This window comes from Spea bombifrons, chromosome 4 (genome assembly GCF_027358695.1).
Source record: "Spea bombifrons isolate aSpeBom1 chromosome 4, aSpeBom1.2.pri, whole genome shotgun sequence".
Taxonomy (NCBI): Eukaryota; Metazoa; Chordata; class Amphibia; order Anura; family Pelobatidae; genus Spea; species Spea bombifrons.
In genome coordinates, this window is record NC_071090.1 from 52,464,477 (window position 1) to 52,492,136 (window position 27,660).

The 27,660-nt window shown below is 36.4% G+C and overlaps 1 protein-coding gene across 1 annotated transcript in view; it reads right to left on the reverse strand.

Moving 5' to 3' along the window:
- DOCK4 (dedicator of cytokinesis 4) overlaps window positions 1–27,660 on the reverse strand; it is a 142,947-nt gene that overhangs the window by 76,659 nt on the left and 38,628 nt on the right. The window contains exons 2-8 of the mRNA XM_053465191.1: window positions 20,219–20,302; window positions 17,837–17,877; window positions 16,977–17,032; window positions 15,370–15,466; window positions 12,064–12,212; window positions 6,242–6,326; window positions 4,478–4,629 (exon numbers count right to left, since the gene is read on the reverse strand). Of these exons, the coding sequence (XP_053321166.1) occupies window positions 4,478–4,629; window positions 6,242–6,326; window positions 12,064–12,212; window positions 15,370–15,466; window positions 16,977–17,032; window positions 17,837–17,877; window positions 20,219–20,302 (664 nt within the window). The remainder of the gene's footprint in view (window positions 1–4,477; window positions 4,630–6,241; window positions 6,327–12,063; window positions 12,213–15,369; window positions 15,467–16,976; window positions 17,033–17,836; window positions 17,878–20,218; window positions 20,303–27,660) is intronic.

Genomic DNA, 27,660 nt, shown 5'->3' on the forward strand with positions numbered 1-27,660 from the left:
CTCTTCATGGTCCCAGTACATCTAACGTGAGGATTTAATATAGGAACACTATACACTACTGTAATATACAAGGCATTGGTTTGCCACACAGGATGAAATTATTAACTCATGAGTCAATGTACGTTTGTAATAAATAACTCATAAATGGCTATTAAAAGTATACATTTTACACTTTTTTATTTCTATATTATAAACGTCCCTTGTCCCCTGTCTACTTCATTTCCTATACCAGCCTCTTTGGTGGTCTTAAAAAGTTGGCAGTGGTAAATAAAAAAGTCAAAGTTTCAAAGGCGCATTACAAGAATTACCGTTTTCTATATAATAAGCACCAATGGTGCCTCCTTTGTGTAAATGTAAAATACAAGTCTGTATCTCCCAACATTTAATCATGTAATTTACAGAAAATGGAGTTAGACAAATCCTTTGACTGAGAGCAGTATGACTTCTTCCCACGCCATATAGTTACCCAAAGAGTAATGTTCCAAGCACAATGTTCTAGGATAATATCTTTGATATTTGACACATTTAGGTAGGACATTAGAGCAGATTGGTGGTTGGTAATAAGGCTACATGACGTCTTTTTAAAGTTTTAATATACATTTTGTGTTTATTGTATTGACATTTTGATATAACAGATCTCAGAAAACTGTAAATAGCGTAAAGGTAAGTTCTTGGTTTGTTATGAATAAGGAAAATAAATAAATAAATTCAATAAGGAAAATAGAGCTATACTGGTACAAAGGTAGATGGAATCCTTAGTGGGAGGCAATGAATTTTATTGGGACAACGTAGAAAAAATGTAGAGTCACATATACATGTTTTTTAGACTGTAAAGGTCTCTTCTTTGGGTCCCAAAAGTGTTTGTCACTCTAGAGCTTTTTCTGTGTGCCCAGCAAGTCCCGTGAATGCAATCTGGGTGCCAGGGATGGCCCTTGGTGTGAGTGATCTGTAATTTATGCCTGCTATATGGGTCAATGAATACAAATGTTCATTTTTCACTTTGATCACACTTTGGTAGTTTCCTGTTTGTTGTTTTGATTCTAACTTTGGAAACACCATAAAAGCTAACCTTTTATAGATTCTTCTAGCTGGTCATTTTATATAGTTAAACTGGCCCTCAATAGTGTATCATTATTGGACACATGTTTACCTACACTATATAATGATAGGAGTTATACTGTTGTGGTTGTAGTATACCACAGTCAGGCTCAGTATATATTGATGGGAGTTATGCTGTACCACCCTCAGTATCAAAATGAGAACAATTCACTGGGTTTAGGGAAATTAGTTTTATTACTAATTTTTTTTAACTCTCTGCACTTCTAATATCATGAATTCTCTTGCTATTTATTTATTTACTTAACTCAACATAACCTGGGTAAAGATATAGTAGGGGGAGACGACACAAGTTTCCGTTATATGATGGTAATGCAGTATAATAAACTAAAGTAAAACCATACAGCTTGCAAGAAGGCCAACAATAGTGCCATTTTCTATATTTATGTGTAAGTACTCAGTTTTGTGTATAGCATTACTACAGCGGTAGAGATTTGTGCAAATACTGTTATCAAACGCAACTGTTAAAGACCAGAGACCCTCAACATCTACTTTGTCTAATGGAAATGTTGTGTCTAGTGTAGATGTACTTTTGGTGATTATGTAATAATAATTTCATGTCTCTATATTTTGATATTCATAATCAGATCTTCCATTAGTATTTTGGTAGCTGCGTTAAGTCAAGCTCCTAGTAATATGCTGAACAATAGAGACATTTGTAGTAAGAGGATTATTGTTATAGCTTACTGTCTATGGGGTGATTGCTATACATTTATTTGTGATTTTTTTTTTACTTACATCATTAAGGCATTGAGCTTCCAGCCCACTGACGTCAGTGGTCAATAGAATCTAACATATTGCTATGTTGAATAAATGGTTGACATAATCTGTCATAGCTCTGGGACTTTACAATGTGCAATAATTAAACTGCAACCACAAAACTGCCAGCTGGCAAAATGATGAGGGTTAAGGTGGTGCAGCAGCCATATCCGATGTGTTTTCAATTCATGAAATGCCCATACTTTCTGGTACAAACATCCTAACAAGCTTTCAGACTATTCTAAAACCTGATAAATAGTTATATTTATAAAGGAAGAATATTTTATGAATATACAACGAAATGTTTGGGGAAAAAATGTTGTCAAGTGATGTTTGTGGATCACACGGACACTAACAAAACATATACTTAAACATCACTTCGGTTTGAAAGTGCTAAAACCTGGGATGTGTTTGAGGAACCCTATTCTGAATGGCACATTAAAATAAAAAGATTGACAAAGAAGTGCTCCTGGCCTAGTCCGATGTCGCCCGTACATAACTACACATCTGAGCACAATGATCAACCTTTACTTTGGTGGCTTTTGATGAAAAAAGTAAAAAGGGCTCTTCTTATACGGACTGAGTTGCTGAATGCTTGTACTGATTAAAGGCTCACAGCAGAGGCTCTTTTCACTTATAAAATGCAGTTTAAATGTAAAAAAAAGCTTCCTCTGTATGCACTGACAGCAAAAAAATAAGCGAATGAAAATTAGACAAAGGAACCAATTAAAACAGCAGTCAACTCTAATTTACTTTTTTGTTTTCCCAGAGCAGTGGGTTGTGTGCGATTGACTTTTGATATTTGTAATCTTTAATTTAAAAGTTTTGACTTTGTTTTCTTTATATCTCAATCTTATTTGACACAATAGTGTAGTTACACGTCATCATGGGGCAAGATTCTTAATAACCAAAAGCCAAGCAGCACAGCAATTTATCTAAATTGGGTATTTTAATGTACTTGTTTATAACTGGACAGACAGCTGAGCTGCATTAGACAAAAAATGAAAAGAATCAACCCATTCACTTCACTACACATCATCAATGGCCATTCCTGGCGACGTTCTCCTTCAAGACATGTTGAGTGCCTCCTTTATAACTTAAATAGATGAGGTGACATTTAAAAATCTCAACCTTTATTGAAAATAAATTTTACAGAAATTGTAGTGAGGTCTGAAAGTTGAAGTGTTTTAATCCCTCGCAACTCACTGACTTTGGTTTTTAGATTACTAAAATGCTGGTATTTGGAAGCTCTCCGCAAGTTTCATTACAATAATGACATTTTGTTACAATAAACAATATTTGTATTTATTGTAAATCTCAACTAATTGTATTAGTTTTCCAAAGATACAGTAAATGAGCAAACAAAATTCAAACAAGATGGTCCCATTTGATGAACTATTCCTTTCTACCTTCTGTAAACACTTCAACATCAAAACATTAATCAGTCTTTATATTCTGGATTAGTGCCTATATCATGCATGCTTAAATTATATCTCTGAAACAGTCATTAGTCCTTCCTGGCAAATGTACCACATAAATAGATTAAGCCGCTGCTTAGGCTTCCGTTGCATATGAAGACCCCATCAGCGGATAGAGATGAGTGACTTAAGCAGGTGTAGAATCTTAATGATATGTACGTCACTAGAATAATTTACTTTTGGAGAAAGAAATTAATATATATATGTGGCATTTCTTAGTTGTGGATAAGTTTGTATTATAGAAGAGACCCCCAATTCTAAGCATTAATGAGCCCCCCTGTACTTTTGCCACCCAATGTTTAATTTATGAAGATTTGAGGTCTTTTATTTTTAAAAAAACCATATTAATAGTCTGCATAGATCTGAATATAGTATGCCTACTATGTCTTTTTGTAATAAAATAAAGAAAAAATAATAAAAAGAATAAAAATGAAAAAATGAAAAATCAGTAGTATTTTAAACTAGCTCAATAAAAATATAAATTATTGCATCAGCAAACTGATCACGCATGACCAAAAAGAAAATATTTCCATGCAGTTGGACTTTGGCTATGCCAAATATGTTTTCTGTTTCATGTGTAGAATTTTCAAAGCTTTGATGTTAGATGGTTTAAATGTATTATGCAGGAGGTTCAGGGCTTGTTGAGCAAGAGCTGGACCAGTGCCAATTAGAAAAAGCAACTCAAACTTTTATCAGTTTTTATTTTCTTTAGTCTGCAACACCTAATCATGGTTCAACTTCATAAATGTCAAATCCCAGTCTCACAGAATGATGGTCCCAATTGGTGAACCATTTTTTTCTACCTCCTGTAAACACCTTAAAACACTATTCAGTCCAAGATCCCCCAGACTCCACACATAGCACCTTTCTGTTACACCTATGGTTACATTTGTCTCTTTGTTACAAAACTTCTAGGCATTATTGCCTCAACGTTACTTTGTCCGAGTCAGAAGGTGCCAACCACCCCCAGATAAAGGGACTATGTAAAGTGAATCTAAAATAGATTTTTAGATTGCAAATAGCGTAACTGTGTGAGAAAGTGAAGTTGAGTAAAAATTGATTCTACAATACATCTTTTATTGTGCCCTTTTTAGTAAATTCTATATTTAAATATAAGCATTTACCTGATTGGTCGGCTTTCCTTGCTATCATAGAGCGAGAATATTACTTCCAGTTCTTCTCCCAGGTTAGAGCACATTAAGCTCTTCATCTGTACAAAGAGATGATGGCTGCTTGCTGGCACTGGTGTGTCTTTTTTGCGATGTCTGTGTTCCATCTGTACCAGGATCAAAAGAAAACAGCATCAACAACACAAAACTTTTCATAAAGCCAAAAGATGTTTAGTTGTATCACATATGATGAAACAGCTCTGCTTATCTGAACAGATACTTAATCTGCTGCTTGTTTATCCATTGAAAAGCCATGTTAGGCTTGGTTTCCATTTGGGTTTTTTTTGCTAAAAACGCCTATAAAAACGCCAATAGCGCCACCTGGCGTTTTTTTGTGAAAAACGGCTGCAGCCAGATGTTAGCTGTTCTTCAATAGGAAATCGCAAAATGCAATTTCCACTTGGCATTTTTCTGTCTGGCGTTTTTTCAGTCCTCTTTGGCGTTTTTCTGCTTTTTTGGGCTCTGTGGCAGTTTTTCAAAACTGCAGCATGTTGGCACTCTGGCGTTTTTTGCAAGAAATCTTGGCTTTTTTTCTCCAATAGAAGTCTATGGGAGAGAAAAAACGCCATGAAAAAGCCATGTGGGTTTATTGCCTTGGCGTTTTTTATGGCGTTTTTTCCACAGTTACAATGCAGAGGATGGACCCAGTATCTGTGTGTCCTACGAGAAATAGGCTGAAAACAACCAAAGTCCTGGACTGGTTCATATTGAATTTTACACCATTTGGAACAAACATGCCATTACAAACAAACATACGCGACCGGATCCTGCGTGCCAAAAGCAACAGCAAACAATTTGCACCATCATTTGGGGCCAATCTTCCCAGAGTAGCAGACATTCGGAATAAAGCATGCCTTACAAACCACAGAAAAGAGACAAAAGGGTCTACCAAGTAAATGACATCAGGAGAGGGCAGATACTTGCCATTTATCCTAATCCCTTTTAGCTGGGTGAAACTTCTAACTTGTAAAGGCTGGAAAAACTGCCTAAGGTCAAAAAAAGCAATTTCCACAGAAAGGCTAAAACGCCAGAAAAAACTGCAGAAAAAACGCCAAAACGCAGGTAAATGCAGTGGCAGTTTTCTTGGCAGTTTTCCTGGCGTTTTTCATCAAGAAAAAAACGCCGGACAAAAACCCAAGTGGAAACCTAGCCTTACACACACACATTCCGTTTGAAAAGACATTCTCTACATAAGTGGTATTTTTCTATCAGTTATGGTGAAGCAACAGCAAACCACTGATGCTAGAATGCTACAATCCTGTGGTTGTCCATATACAACTAGTATTGTTCATACAGTACTAGGAGATGCCTAGTTAGCGGATAAACATTTTGTCTAGAGTTGCCTTGAAATACATATATATATTGTTTTATGTGCATCAGTCCTAGCCAGATACGCAGACACCCACACAGAGAAATCATGGGGCAAAGTGCTAAAACAGCAAAGAAAGTCATCATTCATTATTCCAGAATATTTACTGAAGTTCTAGTCCCTTTTTAAAAGGAAAATCATGGCAGTTCTGGTCCCCTTATCATCAAAAATTAAAATTCTGTCTCTTGATCCTTTGATTTCTTTGATTGCTGTGGAATAATTGTAGGGGTTCAAGTTTCTTGCAGCGTTCCTTCCATCGTTTTTAGTCATGGAAGGTAGCTAATAATATTTTATAATGTGATCTGTAACCAGTAAAATGACAATACCAAAGAGATCTAAAATCTACTTACCAATCTGTACAGTTCTGTAACACTTATCTCCTCTGGATCAACCATAGCAAATTCCTTTCTTGGGACTAAATCTAGGCCCAGTTGTCTGTAGAATAAATGATTGATTATTTGATGGTATAGTATAAATGTAATATCTCTTTAATATTCAAATATAATATGTCTTTAGGCTGAAGTATATTCTCCTTTGAACATTAAATACTATGTAAGCTTTGCAATGCAGTGTTAAATAAAAATATTATTTGCTTCATTTCTTCTTATTATTTTAATTTTTTTTATCTGTTGGCCTGGAGCAGTATTGTGGGTTATCATGGGAAATTTGTTCCTCAGTGTTTCCTTTATTTAGATCATGCGCATAATCGAGACAAGGCACACAACAAACAAAAGTCGAAGCATTGTCTGATTACATGTTTGGATTACATGTTTTATATAACCTCTTATCTACTTCTAATAGCATGCATCATTCTGATTGGTTACTTTTCAAGCAGGTTACGCCTCTTAAACTGCATAATTAAGAATGGCCTATACTTGACCCTTTGCACGTATATATATATATATATATATATATAGAATAATATAGAGTAGATATGTTGACGCGAACTCGTGCATATATCATAGACTAGACATTTTCTACTTTCTTATGTCTTTGTCAGCAATAATATTTACGATAACATAAATCAGTTCCTGCTCCCAAACATCACAAACTCATGCTGTCTGTTAAACAAGAAATAATTGTAATATATATTTTTTTATCGAAAACGACCACTACAGGCCCACACACAGTCTTTGCTGATATTGTGACTTGAAGTAACATTATTTGTCTGGACAACATACTAAATGTGAGGAGTGAATGACATATCAGAGTGAATTGAGACAGGGGTGATGGTTGTGCAACTCATATTAAGGGAGACTGTCAAATTAATGTTAACATTTGAGGGAGGAAAGACAAGAAATTCAATTTTAAAGAGACTGAGTTTGGGAATTATATAGACATCCAGTATAAATATGATAAGAATTACCTCTGATTGACTACTGTCTTATTTCATATATAAATATAGATAAATAAAATGATAAAGAAAATGAATGAGGAATCCCTATGATATAAAAGTACATCGGTAAAATAATAATATAACGAAAAATAATTTCTGACATTATGACTGTCCATAATGGATAACAAGTAACAAGGAATGATTGGAAACTGTAATTTATCAGGAAGGTGATACCATCTAAACAATTGTTTTAGTAATTTTATGATGGTTGGCACATCTAGAAACATTGGAAATATTGAACTTTATTCCATTTTCATATTTTTTTCTAATTTCTTCCTATTTTGTCATATAAGTAAATATTCCTTGTATCAATTGTTTATGTAAAAAGTATGACAACTTAAAATAGCTCCTCGAGAGTTAGGAGCTTGTTTACAAAGGTCTGCAATAATTTGAGAAGGCCAACTCCCTCCTTGTAAAAGATCCAAGTGAAAATATAAACGTAGTGGCGTAGTTGTTAATAAATAAAGAATTGCTTGTTAGTTATCCCCATCTCTCTTTAAGTTGACCACAAGAAAGATAAGTGTTCCCTTGAAATAAATCACCAATTTATTATATACTGTTATCGAGCTACAATGATAGGTCTGTATGTGGGAGTTCTTAGGGCTTGGAATGGTGTGAACTTTTGCATTTTAGATAAATTAGGGCATACTTTAAAAGCATAGTCCCATATTTCAATAGCTAGAGCTGATGATGCAAGGTCAATCTACACCTCCGGTTGATATTGCTTGGGGACTACATTTTTTAAACACTGCTAGAAACCACAATGCATAATACATGTAAAAAAAATAAACAATTTCAGAATACTTACAAAATGACATGCTATATTTATCAGTTAGGAGAAAAGCTTTCATCTGATTAATAACTTCATATGTAGCTTTAAGGCGAAAGCAAACTAAAATATATATTACGGGCAGACTAGATGTGCCGAATGGTTCTTTTCTGCCACAAAATTCTATGTTTCTATGTATGTTTACACTTACAATTCTTCCTGACAACTCAGAAAAGCTTTGCACATACAAAAGTTATAGTTTAAATAATATAGGCAGAAAAAAAAACAAATTCATCAAGTTAAACAGAAAAGAAAAACTGGATAAGTAATTCAATACCCACATAAATTTATATTTCCTATCAAGAGTCATATAAGAACTCTCTAGATTGACATTCATTTTTGTAACATTCACATTAATAATAAATATTGCGTCCTAGGGGGAGCAGTACAGAACCAAGAGGGAACACAGCATGAGTCTTGGAAAGAAAATCTATACTGTTGGCACATAAAAATAATGGCTGGCATTTTCCATCTGTTTGTCTGTCATTATCTGTGTAACGTAGACTACAAGGCTAGCATGACAATAGCTTGTTCCTACGTGATAGAAACTAACCAATCGGCAGAAAGCAGGACTTCAACGGGTTTCACAATAAAAACAAGAAAAAAAAAAGTGTATTTGATTGCACCAGTAAAATAATAAATAGCGCAGAAAAAAAAAAAAACCTTAGACTGTGGTTTTGTTCAGATATTTTTCAGGATTTGATATTCACATTAACTCGGTATATGAGAAGTACAGCTTGTTCTGCAAATATGAATGCGAAGTTCTTTCATAAACATCAAAAACAAATTGTTATATTGTGATTTATTCATATTTATTATGAAATGATCCTGTTTTATGTCTTTAATCATTTAAGGAATATAGAGTTAAACAGGAGTCTGGAAATTGTTGTTCTGACAACTCTTTTGGGATTCTTTTGAGTCATTTTAAATTAGATTAATGTAGATGTGAAATTCTAAAACAAAAAAAATATGACTACATGTCTGTTAACAGTGGAAAACCTGGGTGCCACAAAATACATGACTTATATGTAAAACAACTAAAGCAAACCCATACAATATAATTTGTAAAATTAAGCAATCTTGTTTGTGCAATATACAATAACAGCGTACAAAGTCAATCAAAATGTGGTAACTTTACATAGGCTGTATGGATGGGAAAAGTTCTCTCCTTTAACAGGCATTACCTCTCATGCACCAAACCAAGATAAGAAGCTTATTTTGTAGTAGTAAAGTTTCAATGATGTATAAACAAACATGGGCAAATATGTCTAGAAATTAAATTAAAATAGTAAATAAAATCCATTATTCTTCTAACTTGATTTCTACATTACATAATGAGTTAACGATATGCTATAAAGCTGCATAAAATCTAGGTAAAGCCCTGCCTTGGGCTACGCCATTAACCACACACCATGCCATGCCTCTTTTTTGGTCATTTTTTGTATGGAGCTGAAATATTTTTTGTTTTCCCTGTGTATATTCCTACATGGACTATATATTTTGTATATCTCTTAAAGGGAAACGGTTACTAGCACAGCTTCCAGTACAACTGAATTCCATTACCAACGTTACTTATAGCACAAACACAGTGCTGTATACAGTCATATAGGTTAGCACTGATAAAAACCTGGTTTTAGCTCATTTTTTTGTGTGCGTTCCTTTTTAAGAGAGGGGAAACAACTTCACAGTACGCTTTAAACATTACACACTATTTATATGTTTGTATTTAATTTAATGATGCCATAAATTAAATGTAAATGTATTTTTGGAAAGCAACATAAAGTATGACAAGTAAACCGCTATTTGTTGTTAAAGCTATCTTGGGAACAATTTTACAAAATGCTAGTACTATAATGCGATTTTTTTTTTTCTTGACAGAGTAATAATTTTCTGTACTTTAAATCATTAGATGATAACGAAAGTCTTTGTCTTTTATAATGTATATATATATATATATATATATATATATATATATATACATATATATATATACTAAACTAGCTATGTATCAGATAAGCAATACTGTATTGGTACAGAACGTGAACATTCCATCTGGTAAATGAATGCCTCATTAATCCAATCATTTCTAATCCTGCCACGTGAAAAATATATGCATTCATAGGCATATTTTGTCTTTACACAGCACATTACATTAAACCTGCTATAATATTCATATACATAAAATATGGAAAATAATCATTTACTAAGTGTTCAGCCCATAACCAATATACATATTGGTTAAAGATCAGCATTTCCCAGAAAGCATCTTCTTGAAATTGCGTCTAAAATAAAGTGCTGTGATCTGAAAAATCACCAATTACGTCTTAACTCCAATGTAAAGCGTATCTGTCAATTTTACAGAATTTTCCATTTTATGCTTTTAATATAAAATAAATCTAAGTAATCATATCTACTGGATAAAAGTAATATATAGGTATTAACTTTTCTGCCAGAAGCCAGACTATACTGTATGGACAGTCAGTGCCAAAGTATATCTGTACATAACAACATTATCATTCAATAATAATAAATTCATTCCTTGGAAATTCTGCGAAATAGATATGTACAACTTGAGTAAGATATTCTCCCTTGTGCCTATCAAAGCTAACTAAAGTCTGAACAGCTTCCAGTATAATTATAAAGCCAAAAGAGCTGGAAAATATATTGTTTTTAGTAGAAGAGTGGGGTAAAAGTCAGAGGCTGGTATATCTGGAAACACGTTGGAAGGATCAGTGCACGTTGTGTTGCACTACGTTGTTTTGCTATCTCTATATTATATATCTTCTCTGCTTGCCTGTTAGCGAACAATGACACTCATGTCTCCTTTTCTCTACTTAAAAGGCACACCTAAATCTCATTTTATGGCTCTGCCTCTTCAGGATGTTTTACAGAGGTCAAGGAGTCCGCTGGGAGACTTATCGAACCCATTGCACTTCTACAGAGCTATTACTGATGTTTCTGTCGTTTAGAGCAATATAGTGAACAAGAAATGCATGACTTTGCTTTATAATGTTCTTACCCTGATTCCACGAGGTAGCAAATTACTGAGGCCTATGCATTCAAAAGGTTATGCAAGCCTTAAAGTAAACATTATATTTATAATGTTTTAAAGTACTACAGTGTAAGTAAATAGCCCTCACAAGCTCAGACGCCTCTATCTGCCCTACCTAGGACAGCGCCCCCAGCAATTCCCTCCACAGTCCGTGCTTCCCTGCATTAAAAGACCTTTAAAACACAGAGCTCCAGGGTATAATGTGCCATGTAATGTGCCATGTAATGCAGTCTATGGAGGTTGTGCTGAGTCAGCACAGCCTTCATAGTATAAATGGGCTAATTGGGGAGATCAAAGATCCCCCCCTATAACTGGCCTATTGAGTAGCGGGACATGAGGGGTCTCATCACCCCAGAGGGCAATCTGCCCCCAGTTTTGCTGGAGGGGGACTGCCACCCTAGGCCTGGGTCAGGATACATCAATGGATATAGGTAAAAGCCCCACTACTGGACATGTCTGTCACCCTATAAAACTTGCATCGTTGAAGCACAGATTAAAGGTTTGAAGGTATCTCCTTTGACTAAAATGTCCATCTTCTTGGGACCAATATGGCTATATCCAGTAGTGACCGACACCCAAGTTATTTTTAATGTATGTTAACTCGAAACCTTTTTTCATCTGAGCTATTTCTAGTGAGTGTTCATTAATGAAGGTGGTTTATAGTTATGTTTAAAATATCTAACCATAACCTTTTGTCTTCAAAAATGTTGAATGAATAGCAGTGGCACCATTATTAATGCTATGTTACAGCTGGACTAAGTAAAAGTAAGTTATTGCTAATACATCATTCATACTATTTTGTGAACAGACTTGACAAACATAAGAGTATATATAGTATAGTAGTTCAGTGCTTATTCAGAGTGGATGGAATCAATATATATTATATGTTACCCACTCATTTCCCCAGTCCAGACGAGCGGTGATGTGCCTTTTCACGTCCTTCATTCTGTCATGAGTGAGGTGTCCCACAAGAACTTGCCGGCGTAGGTCCAATATCTCATTCATTACGTGCCCCAGGCGGTGGAAGAGATCTCCTTCATTTTTCTATCATGTAAACAAGTGAAACAAACTGAATTAGACTTGTCTGTAATTAATCAATGTGTTCTCCAAAACACTATAAAAACACTTTCTTCATTGACTTCTCTTTGAGAATTGTTGAACCATCTAGTTGAACTAGAATTATTGCCATTATGTGATGTAATTAACTGCAAATTGTTCAGCTTCACACTTCTCATCACAACCAATACTGTTTGAACGCTATGACAGAAGTACATCTTAATGGAACAATCACAGGTGTTGGACAATTAAAAATTTATAAATTGTTGTTGTCAGAACCGTGTCAAAACAAATGTCTACCCTTATCTGCAGGTTCTAAGGGAAGAATGAACCAGGAGTTTAACTACATGTAAATTTGATGTGCAATAGTCTAAAAACTCGCTTCTACATTTCTGGACTTCATACTCTGCCTTCACTCCTGTGTGGAGGAGTAATGAAGTAATGTCAGAGATGATTAGGAGGAGCAGGTAATCCACCAAACCAACGATACAGCAAAAGCTGTGTGTTACCACACTGCAGTAAGTGCTTCTATTCATTACCCTTCCAAATTCTTATTATTTTAACTGCAGCTGCATATGAAACGTGAACAAGTATACAGTGTCATTTATGATGCATACAGCAAAACATTAGAGACACAGATCTAGAACACCATCTATGTTGTTCTATCTCACAGCAGAGGTACATTAAAATGAATGGAATTTATGATAGGGGATTAGAGTAAGGAAAAGTGGAGTTGGGGTAGGGAAGTTGATTTTGGTTTAAGAGGTGGGATCACTGCTATGGTTAGGGAAATTAATCACAAGGAGAATCAGAAGAGAAGGAGTATTATGTCTGTGGAATGAATGGGTAATAAATCAAGTACTGGGTGATTGAAAGAGTGTGGATTTAGGCAGTTTAGGGGATTACTGTATTCTGAGACAACCAAACCAAAGTAGAGGGGGATTAAGGAAAAAAAGCAGAGGAATTAAGGGTGGGAGGTAATAAAAGGGAGTGCCGAGTGCAAAGCTGTGTACAAGGACTCCTTTTACTATAAAGGAAGCGCTTGGAGGCAAGTTGGCTTCTATTCCCTACCCAACCATATAGTGCTTTAAAATATAATGTTAAGGTGGGCTTTATATATACCGTATTTGCTTGATTATAAGACAAGGTTTTTTCCAGAGCAAATGCTCTGAAAAATACCCCTCGTCTTATAATCGAGGTTGTCTTCTAATCAGACCTCATTCTGCGGGGGTCCGGCTGCTTACCGGGCTTTGGTCACGAGCAGCGTCTCTGCTATTAGCAGCAGGAGAACAGGAAGCTAGCAAAGTCCTCACATAACTCTACCTCCCCCCTCCTTCCTCTGGGGGCGGGGCCAGAGAAGTTGCTCGCACAGCCGGGCCCCTGCAGAAGTCTTCGAGTGAGAGATCTGCAGTTCAGGTAAGGGGGTGGGGGAAGGTTTTGGTGATTAATGTGTGAATTATGTGTGATTAATGGAATGAATGAGTATTTAAATGTTTGTGAATGAGTGTGTGTGTGTGATAGCATGGATGTGTAAGGGGGGTGGTGGTGGTAGCATGGTATAGGGAGGCTGTAATCACATTACTATCATCCCCAGGTTCCAGCATGTACTGGCTGCCTTGGCTTGATAGGAGTGTGATTGCTGTTAGCAGTATATATATATACCTCCAGAAATGCATTTTAACCCCCTATATGCCACTCAGCCCCATGATATGCCTTTTAACCCCCTATATGCCAGAGGGGCATATAGGGGGTTAAAAGGCATATCATGGGGCACAGTGGCATGTAGGAGGGTATAAGACATTTCTGGAGGCAGAGTGGCATATAGAGGGTTAAAAGGCACATCATGGGGCAGAGTGGCAAATAGGGGGGTATAAGGCATTTCTGGGGGCAGAGTGGCAAGCCTGGGGGCAGATGTGCATAACTGGGGGGGCAGGTTGGCAAATAAAAGGAAATAAAAATATATATATTTTTCTCAATCATAGCTTTTATTAAATATGAAAATTAGTTTACATGAATTAATATTTACTAGTAAAACTTTTTTCCTATAGGGTAGTCTTATGTTCAGGCTTTTTTGTTTTTTTCCTAAATTAATATTTTGATTTTGGGGGGTCGTCTTATAATTGAGCAAATACGGTATATACACACACACACATATATATATATATATATATATATATATATATATATATATATATATATATATACACACACACACACACCGGTATATATATTATATAATAACTACTAGACTTGGGCGTCAGCCAACTCTTCGTGTTTTCTTCGTGTTCGTGAAAAAAATCTTCGTATTTCACGAATATTCGTCCGTTCCTGTGTTCGGTTTTGGCGATAATTTGTGTACATTCTTCGTGTTCTTTTTTGTTCTTCGTTTTTTGTACAAGGGGTTAATACAGGGTTAACGCGGTACACACTACGCAGCAGCTTTGGCGATAGGATTTTAAAGGTCTGTACGAGCAAATCTATTGGTAGCTGGCAGGGGCCTCTTCTGCCATCAACCAACGAAGTGCAAGTGCATTTGGTTGATGCCAGAGGAGGCCCCTGCAGGCGTACAATAGAGTCGCTCGCATGGCCCTTTAACCCCTGACGGTGAACCTACGTATTTCCCCTCCCGTTAATCCCTGCGATGGTGCGTAGATTAGGTGGGCTAGAAGGGGAAGAGACCAGGGAGATTAGCAAACGAAGACAAACACGAACATTCTTTGTGTTGTGTGTCTTTGTCTTTGTATTTGTTCTTCTGCCTCCACGTTCGTATGTTTGGTATTCGGGCTGAACAACGAAAATGCACCCTTCGTGTTCGGTTTCATGTTCGCCCGAATACGAATGCACAAGTCTAATAACTACCCTAATTATAAAAACCATACTATTTTCAATACATCTCCAAATTAGTACTGGACCATATCATCAAAAAAAACCTGTACAGTTGTTTGTAGACAATTTAGGTATTTTAAAGGAATGTGTATACACTGAACTTTCAACTGTAGATTATTTTTTTATGTGACCAATGTGTAATCCCATATATAATCATTTGTATTCTTGCTCTAAAATAATTTAATAAAACCACAAATTCCATAGGTCTAAAACTGCACATTTTGGTATCTCCTCGGAATATGTGTTCTATCTCTCTTACCACATAAAGCTGTTTCCACATCATGCCCCAGTCTCTCAGTGTGGAGGTCATCTCTGTGATAACTGCATCTTCTGTAGGAATCACCATTTCAAACTGCCTGTAGAAACAAAACACACAATATTCCCACTGTAGCATCAAACACTCTGGAGTAGATCCATAGGTATTCCCTGTTTGTTGGTGCTGTGAAATAGCTACTTAACTGGGAAAATCCTTTATGTCACTTCTCCCATGTGCTAGGCAGCCCACCAGTTGTTTCAAAATGGAAAGCCAACTTAAAGCTATACTCCAGCTATCATATGCTCTTAAATGCATATAATGGCTGAGTGTTATTAGCAGGTGAGACTTAAGTGTTCTAAGTACAAGAAATATGCAACGAAATAAACCATTTATTTAAAAAATGATATCTACTTGGATGCAAAAAATATTCCACAACTTTGTTTAAAGCTTGACACAAAAAAAAATCTCGTTAACACTAATAACACAAGGGATAAAGGAAAATCATATATTAAATCATTAATTTCATTTTGTACACTTTAATTGATTTTATAACCAGAACATAAATGATGAATTATTAGATATTAAACACGGGATTAAAGGTTAAATATCACTTAGAGGAAGATCATTCTCTATAAAAGAAACTGTGGGCTAATGGACTAATGTATCGCTCCCTGTAGATTGTATGTTTAATAAATATTCATATATCTCAGCATGCGTACGGTATATCACATGTGAAGATTGAATTTCATTTCATCTTAACTGCAGATCTATGTGACCAAGTAATTTAACTAGCAGAGAAATCTCCTTTCTTCTAGCTTTCAACAGCAACTAAAGATGCAATGACATATATTTGACCACAAAGCAGATGAAGAATATTTATTCTATTAATGTAAAGCATGTTTACAGTATAGTCATTTTATGAGTACCCTATCCATGACATGAGAGTATATAGTTGGCTCTATCGGAACATGTATGTGGCATGGTAGACATCCAGTGTGTATGTATTTTAGAGGTATCACTCACACCAGAGATGGATTTGCTGGTAATATGGATGTTGGGTCTTAATGATTGAAAGAAGACAAATACACAAGAAGTCTAGCTTTGCCAAACTATTCAATAAGGAATAATACTTTACTACTTAATATGTTTACATTTTATTTTTAATGTTTGATGTCTTTAAACTTTATACAAGTATACTTGTTATGTTATAAAGCTTTCTAATGAGTAGTTTGTCTTGCAGGTGTATTAGAGCAAGTGCAGGTAAATTATAAACACCATTTAAATGCTTAGTATATGCAATACAAAATAGATGTAGTGAAATAAAAAAAATAAAAAAACGATACACAAGCAGCTAGTAAAATATGTAACAAAAGTGCTCCCTTTCCCATCTGTCATGAGCTGAACAGGAGCTCTTTAGTAATAGTGCTGGTGGGCAAACGTGACTCATAACTCTCCTTTTACAGAAGTGAGACAAAACACCCTGACATAGACGAACATCTTTAACTACATGTCAACTGTCCGGAAAGCCAGCTTTATTCAGATTCATTTTTATGACATCTGTTTTTGTGACATTATGACAGAAAATAAGTGTTCATACAAAATGTACCTACCCTTTGTTCTTCACGCAGGCATTCTTGAGATGTACATAACTTGATGGGAAAATTCCCTGCGATAAAAAATCATCGGTAAGAGCGTACGAATTAAAGAAGTAACATTCACAATAGACCTGCTTCAGATACAGTATGTCTTAACATATGGATAACATTAAGGAGAAAATAATGGCAACAAGCACAGCAAGATGAGCTTATCAGGAGATCCCTGATGGTGAAAAAAATCCGGAACAAAATACAATGGAGACAGTAGAGGTCTTTTCTGGTGACTGGGAAGAACCAAAGATTCCCAGATGCATTTAATAGAGTGTAATATTGGACATTGGAATGGACGTTGTAGTATGTTATGTTTATCTCTAGACAAATTCTGACATTAAATGTGTCATTGCTCAAGTCTGCATGCAGTTATATGCTTTTCTTGTTTACTGACAAATGGCTGCACAGGTAGAAACTGTTTGATATGAAGTAAGCACATTATGAGTGTTAGCCATACTTTAAAGTCCATCAAGGGTGTAATAGACTGTGACAGGCCTAGAAGCTATCAAAAGCATTCGTTTCAACAACGGAATTAGCTTTGGTGCTGCAGGTGCCAAGTGAAATCAAGTGTACTTTGTCCCTTTCATCCACCAAAGCCCCATGCTATATCGTTTATTCCCTTTTGCTATATATTCGAAATTACATTATTAATCATATTGGATAAATTAAAATATCCCCTGCAAATCCAAAATTCCCTGCTACACTCAAGTTAAAGCTTTGAAATTGTGAAGACTAAACAATGCATGTTACTGAATGTAGACTATGAGCAGGAGGATGCATGGTGGGGGAGGACTCAGAATAATGCACAGATCCGGCTAGGTTACCTTGGTGTTTGGATTTTTCAGGGCAAATCCTCTGTACCAGCCTGTAAAAAAAAAAGAAAGCGTACTCTGAGTGGTTGGTTACTCGAGGTGGCTAGTGTATCCCAGATGAAGACATGGGGAACGTTGAGAAATGGCAAGTGGATTTCTGGTCGTTGTTTTGAGCAAATTAAGTAAACATATGTTATACATCTCCACCTACAAAAGTCATTGCCTCCTAAAGATTTCTGCAGATTTCTGATCTTTGACATGCCAGGACATTCACACCATCACTACGTCTTAATTATAATTTTTATATTCAATTTGGTTTTATTGAAATATGAACCACATACGTATACATTCACATAATAGTCGTTGGACATCTGGAACATATACATAAGTCAATGACAATACATCAAGAGCATGTATGTAAAGAAATGAAAAGACAATGATCAAATGTCTAACAAAAATACAGAGATCAGTGATGCAGACGTATGCTAGGCAGGATAATACCATAAACCGGTATGTAGCATGGTTCAATTAAATGGACAGGAGATGATAATGATACACATTCGACAGAGACCGGTAAACAAGTAGTGGCCAAGGTAAGTATTAAGCCTGGACATGCATGGTAGCAGAATAGAATATAAAAATGAATCAGTTAACCAGGAACAGAAACTGAAACAGTGGTGTGAGCCAGTGCTGCCGAGTTACAAAAAGAAAAAATGTTTTGAAATAGTAAAAAGAACAAAAAAGGAAGGTATACGGGATTGACCAGTAAATGGGGGCATCAGAGAAGGCATATGAATAGACCATGGCAACTAGAGAACCAAAGACACCGATGGGGCCTCCTTAATTCTAATTTTTAACATTTGCATGTGATGCAATAGGCAAGTAGTCCTTGGGATCCACTGCCGTCCTAGGAGTGGCCCCTAGGCACAAAGAAAAAAGTACCACTTATCTACACTATATAATTTTTACATTTTATCATGAGCATTAGGCGGCAGCACCACCAGTTGCCTTTAGACATCTGTATGAATATATAACCCTTTTGATGACATCTGAAAATTAATTTTACAACTCTCTGTGGTACAATAATCACTACTTATTTCCTCCCCAGCCCACTCCCAATCTATTTTTCCTTTCTGAATTATTTTAATCTGCAATATCACACACACCACATAATTCAAACCTATTGTTAATTAACAATTAATCTTCCAGCACTAGAGTTGCATCCTGCCTCAATTCTAACATAAGATATAGGTAGGCAACCACCCATACTATGGAAAGGACTTCTATAGTTTCCTGCTGAGGCATAACACCAAAAAAATGGATAGGAACCAAGCAAGCCTTTACCAAGACAGCGAGTAAACCATTTGTGCAAAGCTCAGATGGATAATTTTCCTCCTAGGCAGATGTCATACACGGGAAAGTCACAGGCAGACATTAATCTGTTGACCCAATTAAGGAGCAAGCTTAGCTGTTACTCTTGGTGTGCTTATGTTTTTGATTACTTGTGTATGGCTTGGACTTTCCTTACATTGCCAAACCTTGCTTATTCTTGGTTTGGTATTCTGATAGTCCTGTTTGTGGTTCCACCTTGGCTTGATATGGACTCTTAAGTATTTCTGGTGTAACTGGCTATGATGCTCAAATATTATCAATGATTCCTGCCCCACATCATTCTACCTAACACTACAGTTGCTCCCTTGGTGCCCAGTGTCACAGTGGCAACTGAACACTTGGAGGCTCAACCTATAAATAACAAGGAGAATTAGGTGAATATGCTCCCACAGCACCAGGGATCCTAATCATGTATTTTGTCAAGAAACTCAAATTAAAACTGTTATTAAAGCTTGTTGTGATGGCCAAAATAAAAGTATTTTTCATTCCTTTCCGAGTAACTTCCTCTCAAAAGAGTGGGTTCATTTTAAGAAACATTTCAGAACTTTTTGTTTGTTTAAAGGTATATAAGAAACATATTACACTGATATCAGGGTCAAGGATGGAGTTATTATACTATATTTTTCGTCTAATACTTGAAGCATAACACAAAGCAATCTTCAAAAATAAACTTCCCAATAGTATAATAAGGCTAATTTAGCACCAAGGTGAATGGCTACATTGGGCATGTAAAGATTAGAGGGTTGGCCACTCCTATGCCTGTCATGGATTTTACACAAGGTGTTTTGTAGTTACAAAAGTGGCTCTGGTTCTCAGAGTACCTGAGAATGGAGATTTCTTTTGTCCGGGTTGCCTTTTTGTATTTAACTGTCATTGCTTAACTAGGTAAAACATAACTAAAAAGCAAAAAATAAAATAAAAATCCCTAGTTTGTCTATTGCCATAAATAGCTATTGAGATTTTGCTTTCAACTCCGAAATAAAAGTTATATGAGTGTCTTACCTTCACATCGTTCCAGAATTTGAACAGTTTCCCCAATCTCTAAGGTCAAACCATGTGGAACAGTCCCTCGAAAGCTGGCAACCACTGTAATGAAGCAAACAAATAAATTAGAGTCCTTCAAAAATCTAATTATACTAGTTTTACGTTTTTAGCGGGAATCAAAACATTTTAGATATGTAATGAATCAATGAAGGGAAAGAATAAACAAATCACCTGACATTAAGACTGGCCCAACAAATGGCCAAAGAAGGACGCATTTTAATTTTAAACCCCATTTCCTGCTGTTGTTATACATATCATTGTTACTTTTGTAGGCAGTGCTCTGAGCTCCAAGAAAGGAGGGACATTCGGGGCAGGTAGAGTTTCCCAAACCCCAGGTCATCAGTGATAATCCCAGTTTATTTTCACCACAAAGTCTTGCTCCGTCCACCGAAAAATCACAGCTCTAATACCAATATATCCAAAGATAAGGTGAATTACAAATAATATTTCAATTAATTTATTTCATTTATCATCTCTCAAGGATGGGAAAGGCATATGATGTTCCTCATGTGTAGTGGGTATAACCTGTGTGGTGTCTGTGCGAGAAAAATGAATCTGTTGGGGTTATGTGAAAATTGCATCCATGATGTAAAGCAGTATGCCATGACACATTGGCATCGGATGATTTATGAGAAACAGTTTGCACTGCATATGTTACTTTAAGAGACTTCCTAAATTGTAAAGTGATGTTACATTGTTCCACACACTACCAAATACTAAAGAAATATGTGTTTCCTCTCACACAACCTCTTTTTTAAGACATGACCTCACTATATATATATATATATACTTCTGCTTTTAAGGATTGTGCAAAACGCATCTGTTAAAAAAATGATGGACATCGTACACAGAACATTACAGATATGGTATTGGAGTGGTCTTTTTATGAAGATATAAAAAAGTGCATCGATATTAGCTCTTTTTTTAAAGAGACAGTCTATTGACTTGCAGTGTACCACCTTCTTCTTTCTTCAACATTTGCACAAGGTTTTGGCTGCTGGAAGCCAATAACTGGGCGTACTTGCTGCAGATACATGATGGGGTCTCTTTAATCCCCCTGGAAATCTAATGGGAGCCCACGCTGTAGCTTGATGAATCTCTCTGTAAGTGCATTTGACAGCTGGACAGTCCCTTTTCACTAATAGTCTTTCGATGCAGACACTTATTGTGTAGCAATTACACAACATTTATGACAAAGATGTTTCATTTCCCCAAAGCTCTAGGCATCGGTACAGAAAGAAGCAGATATGGGGCAATACTGGATCTGAGACCAGCTCACAACTAATGTGGAAAGAGCACATAATCATCAAGAATTTAAATTTGCTTATATCCTCTTGCTATTAATAAACACTGGATATGATTACCTAACCCTGAAAAGAGGGGAAATTATATTATTGTCTTTTGCAGTTTCCCCATCCCTCATGTCTGTTGATGGGGAAGTCTGTGCAAGAGGCAATTAATCCAATGTATCTAATCCGAACCCCCCTTTGATCCAGATGCAGCATGATGCAACTATTTTCAGGTAGATAAGATAGGTAAGGAATAGAGTGGAGATGAAAAAGGCAGCATGCTACACTACACATTTTTGGAGCAGCCAAATGTATCTAGTAGTCACATACACAATGTAGCATTTTTCCAGCGTGCCTGATGGCCATTCTCTAAGAAAGCACCTCATTGGAAAACATGGTGCCATTAATGATAAGGAAAATATGACAAGCACTGACATCATTCTACTCCTGACAATAGATCTCCCTCTTATCAGTTTCTATTGTTCACTCTGTAGTGTAAGGAAGAAGGTTTGGTGACCCACAAGCTATGCTCTTTACTTTATGATATAGTATGGCAATAGCTGTCTATGGTCTGCACTTTGCAAATCTGAATTACATTTTACAAAGAAAAAGCCATTCCAAACTGTCACGTTAGACAAGTGTTTGTAGCCAGGGGCTTATTGCCATTACATTATGCTTTTTATGGGCCTGTTCTTTTTCAAGGCAGGACGTTGGAAGCAGATAAAGTCGAGGAGAATATGTTCTCCTAGACTTGGCATGGAAACACTAAGCAATACGTTAAGTATTCCAAAATCTCCAGCAAACCATATGTTGTTCTATGAACCTTGGGTATTCCACAACATGGCCTAAGGCTCAATGCTGTCACTGAGGACATCACAAACAAAACCCATTGCATCTGGATGGCAATTGGTAAGCAGATGTTTCAGTTACAGCTTAATAACAACTCTATAGCCATTATTGATCCCTAGTGTTAATAATTAGAAAACAGGTGTACGATATTAACAAAAAGAACAAGAAAGGGCATGATAATAAGCATGTTACAGTATACATGTTATGATGTAATTCCTATGTTGGAAAACTCGAAATTCTTTGGAATTATAATATAGAGCAACAACATTCCAACAACAGCAGTAATTCACTAGCAAAGCTACTATTTTTTGGATATAAGTAGCCAAAAACAGAACAGAAAAAGAAGAAAGGTATGGGGAATGACCTGTTAAAATATAAGATGTTGAAATATGACGACACATAACCAGAGCTCAGTTTCTGAAACATGGTGCCAGGTCCTGGAGTCTAGGTCATCAGCATAACTGGGAATTCTCAGGGTTTCTCAACGGGACCCGATTGTTATATATTGTATTTCTTAATCTCAGTTTGAATGTGGATATTTTACCACAGTATTATGATACTGGAATATCAGGTTCTTTCCTAAGTGACATATCACAGATAAAATCCTTGCTTGAGTACAGGTGACTTATTTTACAATAACCCCCAAACAATTATTGAGTGCCAAATTTAGGGGGTTACTGAAATACTTTGTGACAGGTTGTTAAAATTGTCTTTTGGGTTAAAGTGTCTTGGGATCAGCTGATTCAGAAAATCCCCAGATATGGTCATCGCCCTAATGTATATTTTTAAGGAAATATGAATCTTTAGCTGGCCTGGGGGGAAAGACACAATTATTGTTCGGCTCGAACCTTAATCCTTTCAAATTTGCAGTATGGTACCTTGCTTAGAATAAGTAATGCACGTACCCCAGCCATTTAGCAATCTCAAAAATAAATTTGAATATCCAAACAAACTGACCAGATAGTTGAAATGAAATACAGGGACAGTCTTTAATGCTCTATTAATATTAATGCTTTATTCATATAATTTCGGGTTTATTTTTCCTTTTCTTCAGGGTAGCATAAAATAAAATGAATTAGCCGGAGAGTGTTATAATACCAATGAATACGGCAAATACTTTTATTGGCAAATTAATAAAGCAGCCCCACCTGGTCACTCTGCCTAACAAATTCAAGTTATCAGAAGCTAAAGGGGAGATTATGCATTAGTAGGACCATGTGGTTCCAGATCTTCCAGGCAGGGCAGCCCGAGGGCAATTGCTTATTCAGACCAGCTTTCCTTGAAATATACACATGTTGAGTATTTTCTTCCTCGCTGACCTAACGAGTTAAACACACTATTGCCCGTTCTGTAATGGTAATTATCAGGTACCTGCGCGCTGCAGATTCCTCACGGAGGGTGTTGTTGCCTGGCAACACAATACAATCTACTCTGGAGATAAAGTACATACTGAATCTATTAATGTCTATGTTCCTCTAATTTACCGTTGAGTAAAAGCAGTAATTTAAAAACAAAGCAGAGAGCCTTAATATAAATTATGGAAAGTGTATACAATCTTTTGTGCACAGATGTACAATATTGTCTCCATATTATGGTATAATTAAAGTGAATACGCAGATTTATTGCATTTACTTAGCAATTTCTTTATCTAGTTAATGTGTTATACGCACGTTACGGATTAAGAACACTCTTTTAAATGCTATGTCATTTAGACAGCACTGTAGTCGCTGTGTGTTGTCCACTAGAGGATGGCGGCAAAACACAGGGAGGATGTCTAAATATGTTTTGACAAGGAAACTGACATTAAAAGTGTACGAGCCGAGTCATGGCAGATGTTTTACGTGGCTTGGCACAGCAATACACATCGTTCATGCATAATTGCTGAAAACAACAAAACAAAGATATTTTTCACAAAGCAGCCGTGTGTAGAACACATTCATTTTTCAGCATTAAAAGTGTGGCAGACTTGGCATGTTAAGGAAAGAAAACCTCAGAGGAAGAGACTGAACCATTACCGTCTAGAATAGGTTTTTTTTGGTCATTGCCCTGCTGTCTCGCCGAGCTGCCCCCACTATCCTATTTTTCCGGGCAGTAGGTGATCATGAGCTAGTTTGGGAGATCAAAGGATCTCCCCTGACTAGCCCCGCTGAGCTGTAAAATAGACCGAGGTCTGTGCTGCAAAAGCTCCCACGTATAAACCTTGCAATATACTGAGGAAGAGCATCTTGATGTGAAGTCAGTGATCTGCTTCATTATATGGCGTGGTGGCTGGATATGTAGGATAAGTCGGTGATGGTGCTCACCGGCCCCACCTCTAACTACGGCCCCCAACAAAGCTGTCCTTCTCTGGCCACCTAAAATATTAGGGGTATACACAGATGCAGCTCTGAAACCTTATTCTGGGCTGGTAGCTCACATACACAAAGCATTAGTTAGTGCCATTAACCTATATAAGCTGTTACCACTGGAATGATGGTGTTTTGTTCCCTATGACTGCTGATGATTATACAAGACCTAGGGCTCAACCCTAATGGGAAAGAGGAGCTTTCACACTAAAGATCATCCGCAACTGCCTTTAGAATTGTAAACCTCACTTTGTGGTGCAAAGCTTTGAAATGCAGTGCCACCCTATTTACTGGAAAAACTCCAATCTAGCAAATAAGCTTAACAGCATGAATTCATTACTATACTGTGAACACAGGACCCATTTTACCTTATGTATCAGTTTGTCTTGGCAATTTGAGTAGGTTATACCACAACATACAAAGTGCCATGCACGTGTTTATCAAAAATCATACTGAGACAACAGATGGGGCAGAGAGGGGGCAGTGAGAAGGGGCAGAGGGGGGGGCAGTGAGAAGGGGCAGAGGTGGTAGATAGTGAGAAAGGGGAGTTTTGTGACAAGATTTTTTTCCTTTCCTTTTTTGGGATGGGGGGGGCGCCACAGGAGTAGTCCGCACAGGGTGCCAGAACACTTAAGGCCGGCTCTGGTCTTAGGACATAATAAACAATTTGTAAAGCATCTGATTTAGGTGCATTCTTTATGTTTATACTCTGATATTTCCTAGACATAGAAACATAGAGTTTGATTGCCGATAATAACCATTTGGCCCATCTGGTCAGCCTATTTTTCCTGATCTAAAATCACATGCCTTAAAACTGTATACACTGTAGTTACCACTCTATTTTAGTATTTTTATTGTACAATTGAACATTAAGTGGGTGCTCCATTTTCAGCAAGTAGGCATATGGGTGTTCTGACCACTTTTATTTTGCTTAGTCCATCTAAGGAAAAATAAAATTGCTGTAAGTATAGTTCAGTTAGACCCAGCGTCAAAATTAAACAGGAGCAGGATGCGGATGTTTAGCTAAAGCTGCGGCACTCAGTAAAGGAATTCAGGACAGACAGACACACATTCCAAATATGCAAGCAATGGGGCAGGTCTTGAAATCCGAGCAAGCCGTCTGGGCCAACATATCTGTTTCTATGGTGATGTCAGAATGACGTATTACATTCTTCTGTCCTTTCCACATGTACAGGGATATTCATACATTCATTGCTTTCTGTATTAACGGGCAGATATGAGGTTACCTTATGGAAGGTTGCCTATTTCTTTGGCTAGAAAGATTAGAAAAAAAATCAATGTTACAGTATTAGCCCAAAATGGAGTCTTTCATCAAAGTTGATGCCTCTTGTCGCACAAACATATGGAAATTTACATAAGCTTTTGGCTTTTGTGTAGAATTGAAATTAGAACTTGTTTTAAGGATAGCCTTTTGTAAAATTATGTAAAAATGTTACATAATATAAACCTGGTTATAATTCAGATAAACTTGACATGATTATGCAAGTTCATTGCTGAAGGGCTTGAACAGTGCCCAAGAACGCCAATGAGTGTAATGAACTTGTAAATGAGTTTCTCTGTTACTTTCAATGTGCTTAAAATAGAACACTACCATACAAACATACAAAAAGAGCATAGGCTTTGAAAGTTATGAAAATAGTGAATTCGACAGTTTGTTGCTGCATGACACTTTCATTCATGCAAAGGATTCTCTTGCGCGTCATGTAGTGTAAATATAACGGTAAACAGGTGATATGTAATAGTAGAGATCCAAGTGTATTTTGGTTCACTGTAACTAGAGTAGGTTGCCATTATAGCAGTATGGTTTTATTTTGTTATTGCTTAATATATTTAGAATTTTTGGTTGTGCAATCATTTCCCACATGCCACTGCAATAAAAAAAACACTATGAAATTAACTCCAACCCCTTTCCTGCTACCCCAAAATCAGTATATGACCAAAGTCAGACGTTTTGGTTTGCAATAGGATCACATTCAGGGAAGCGGTCAGGATTGTTGCACACTTGTATACTTAAGTGCCGACAACTATATATTTTTAGATCCAGTTCATAACCCCAGCCAGCCAGAATATTTGCGTGTGTGCGACATCAGCAACTAGCTGGGATCAAGAATGGAAATCAGCAGTTATCTAGCAGACGGAAGCATCAAAGATTATAAATCATATCTAGGGTGTGATGTGTCTATATTTCCAAAGAATTTCATATAAAACCAGAAGATTCCTGGTAACTAGCCCCATGAGTACATTTTGTGTTCCTTGACGTTCTTACAGAGGGATTTAGTCTGACTCCTTGTTGCCTATGGTTCCTGGCCTCTGCTGTAGGTCACTGCAAACAACACAATCCTTTCTTACTCACTGTGCCATATGTTTTAAGTTAAATGTATTGGCCCCAAGATGGAGACCCTAATTTCATTCCCTGCCTAGAACTGGTTCTAGTGCTAGAAGGTAACGCAGATAAAGTATTTCTAAAAGTTCTTCAGACATTGAAATGGTGTAGTTCCATAATTATGATTTTTTTTACATTACTGTACTTTTAAACCTCAATCAAATACACAGAAAAAGGGATTTCTACAAGCCAATATAAATAGGTCATGGAAAGCTTAGAGAAAGTTGGCATGGCCCAAGGAATGATGTGTAGGGTTATACTAATGCAACTGCCTGTTAATTCATTCATTTCGGACGTGAGTGAAATTTATACATGCAATATCACAAAGCATTCCATGTGGTTATATTCACCAACATGAGCAAAATTAGATTAAAACAAACAAATTCTAAACAAAAAAACTATGTTGCAATAAATCTATTTTTTTTTTAAAGTTACTAATTAGAATAAACGGATTTTTAAACTACAAGATGAAAAAGATAATCCTGATTTTGCTCTACTGATCTCAATGCCACA